At 47.0% G+C, this 2500-nt stretch overlaps 1 protein-coding gene across 1 annotated transcript in view; it reads left to right on the top strand.

Annotated features, from left to right (window-relative positions):
* LOC115537362 (apoptosis regulator Bcl-2) overlaps window positions 1-2500 on the top strand; it is a 14593-nt gene that overhangs the window by 11640 nt on the left and 453 nt on the right. The window contains exon 3 of the mRNA XM_030349221.1: window positions 812-2500. This exon is cut by the window's right edge and continues 453 nt beyond it. Coding sequence (XP_030205081.1) covers window positions 812-940 — 129 coding nt within the window. The 3' untranslated portion in view covers window positions 941-2500. The remainder of the gene's footprint in view (window positions 1-811) is intronic.

The following is a 2500-nucleotide window of genomic DNA, read 5'->3' as shown; positions in this document are numbered from 1 at the left end:
TGTGTGTGGGTTTGACAGATTATGTGCATGTCTTTTCCCGGCGTCTTAGTCTGACACATTTTACCAGCACCACCCTCCCTGAACGCCATCCCTCACCCTCTCCGCCACTCTTCAGCAGAGTCTCTGTCTGAATTTACAGCAGGGCACACACACACACACACACACACACACACACACACACACACACACACACACACACACACACACACACACACACACACACACACACACACACACACACACACACACACACACTTCTGCAGCATATCACCAATGCATTTAATGATACTCCCTGGGTGCTGTCAGCCCCTGTTCTTTCCCCACACATTCGAGCACGGGTAGATTCAGGCGGCAGGCAGGCATCCATCCCCTCAATGCCGAATCTCCACAGCCATGCCCCGACCCGTCCAACAGCCACTCTTGCCTTGCTGCTCCAGAGGAGTGATGCCTTGTCCATCCACTGTACACTGCAGTCTGTTCCTATTCCTCCCTCCGATTGATTCCTCTATACATCTCTATGCTGATGAGCATCCCTGTGTGAAGCAAGTGCCTGAAATCTATGACATTATGAGTTGTCGCTAAGGAAACGATAATGAGTGATCTCTCTCTCTCTCTCTCTCTCTCTCTCTCTCTCTCTCTCTCTCTCTCTCTCTCTCTCTCTCTCTCTCTCTCTTTCTCTCTCTCTCTCTCCGTCTCCCTCTCTCTCTCTCTCTCTCTCTCTCTCTCTCTCTCTCTCTCTCCCCCCCCCCCCCCCCCTCTCTCTCTCTCTCTCTCTCTCTCTCTCTCTCTCTCTCTCTCCCTCTCTCTCCAGGATGCCTTTGTGGAGCAGTACGACCCCGCCAGGCCTCCAGAGGGCTGCTGGTCCGTGAGGAAGGTGGTGGGCCTGGTGGTCCTGGGAGCTGCTGGGATCACACTAGGGGCCCTCTTCACCCAGAAATAAGAGAGGCTCCAGTATGACTGCACTCAAGTTCTCTCTACCCTCTCTGGCTACCTCTCTCTCTCTCTCTACCTCCATCTCTCTTTCTATTGTTATTCTCGGTTTCTATTTCTTTATTGTATTTTTCTCTCACTGTCTTTCCATCTCTCTCTGTTTAGGTGTCTCTCTCCCTCTCTCGTCCTCCCTGTCTCTCTCTCCGTCTATATGTACTTCGGCCCCACTCTCTCTGCCTATCTCTCTCTCTGTCTCTCCCTCTCTCCCTCCTCTCTCTGCATTGAAGCAGCCTCGCCCATCCCTGACAGAGGGGAGGTTGGAGGGGGAAGAGAGGCGCACGGTGTGCCGGGGAGATGAACCCTGTGTAGACCGTGCAGCTGCTCACCCTTATCCCACTGAATAAACCCTGGGGCTCATTAAGAGCTCACTGCAGCGCAGCGCTCCAGTGGGAACACATTGGAGACGTTGGTTTACTGCAGAGAATAAACTCAAGGAAACCGTGAATGTTCACACTTCAAGAACCCTCCTCCGGTCTTCTCTGCACTCGACCGACTGCATGGATCTGTTTGCTAATTATTTTGTGTATTGTCCTTTTTATGGATTAGTTTCAGATCAGTTTACAATCAAGGGACCACGAACACGTGCTGTTTTATCGTCTTTTGTATTTTATGGTACTGTCATGTTTTTTTTGTTTCTCAAGAAACATTTGTTGAACTTTCACCGTCTGTTTGTCTCTCAAGCGATTGCACTGCCTCCATGGATTCTGAATGTTGCTCATGAGTGATGTTGCCTACTTTTTATAATATTTTTTTTATTTGATTGTTTTCTGGAGGCCTTAATTACCTAACGGCCTTCTTGTTTCTAAAACCTAGCTGGGGGGGAACTGAATACAACCGAGCTAGCGTTTACAACCAAGATGGTTCCGAGGTGAACAAGGCCCATTTACGAATTTTAAAGTATTGTGGTGTTGTTCAATCAGTTATCACGTCAAGGCAGTATACCCCCACGGTGCTGGCAAAATGTAAAAACACATCATTATGTTTGTTCCGACTTTCCGACAACACAGAGGAAAAAGTTTTCCGCCACCAAAATGCAGAATATTTTGAAATTGCATCTGAATACTCCGCCCTTGTTGTGCTGTGGTTGGGTCCAAATTATAGTATATTGATGTAAAAGCAGATGCTGATATGTTGTATATATAACAAAAACAATCATTATGGTATTACAATTTAATACAATTAAAACGTAAAGTCAAATAACAACAGTTCTCTTTCCCTGATTCTAGTGTCTTGCTACTGTCTGATTTAAGGAGTGGTGATAACATTGATAACATCTACTCATCTGATTGCTCCTGACAAAGGGCCGTGTACTGCTGGAAGCTGGTCGTATGAGGATGAGGGGTCTGTGCCTTTAACAGGTCTGTGTAATTACGTCAGCGAACAATTACATCAGTTTGGACGTGACCTTATGCATCATTCCAATTCTAAATGAATTGTGTCTCCTTGGACATTTGACAATGTTGTTCAGTGCAATCCTATAGCACAAACTGGGTAATATTCTGAAGTCCAG

The sequence above is a fragment of the Gadus morhua genome, chromosome 23 (assembly GCF_902167405.1).
Source record: "Gadus morhua chromosome 23, gadMor3.0, whole genome shotgun sequence".
NCBI classification, from domain to species: domain Eukaryota; kingdom Metazoa; phylum Chordata; class Actinopteri; order Gadiformes; family Gadidae; genus Gadus; species Gadus morhua.
Note: the sequence above shows the minus strand (reverse complement) of the source record. Positions and strands in the feature narration are given on the sequence as shown.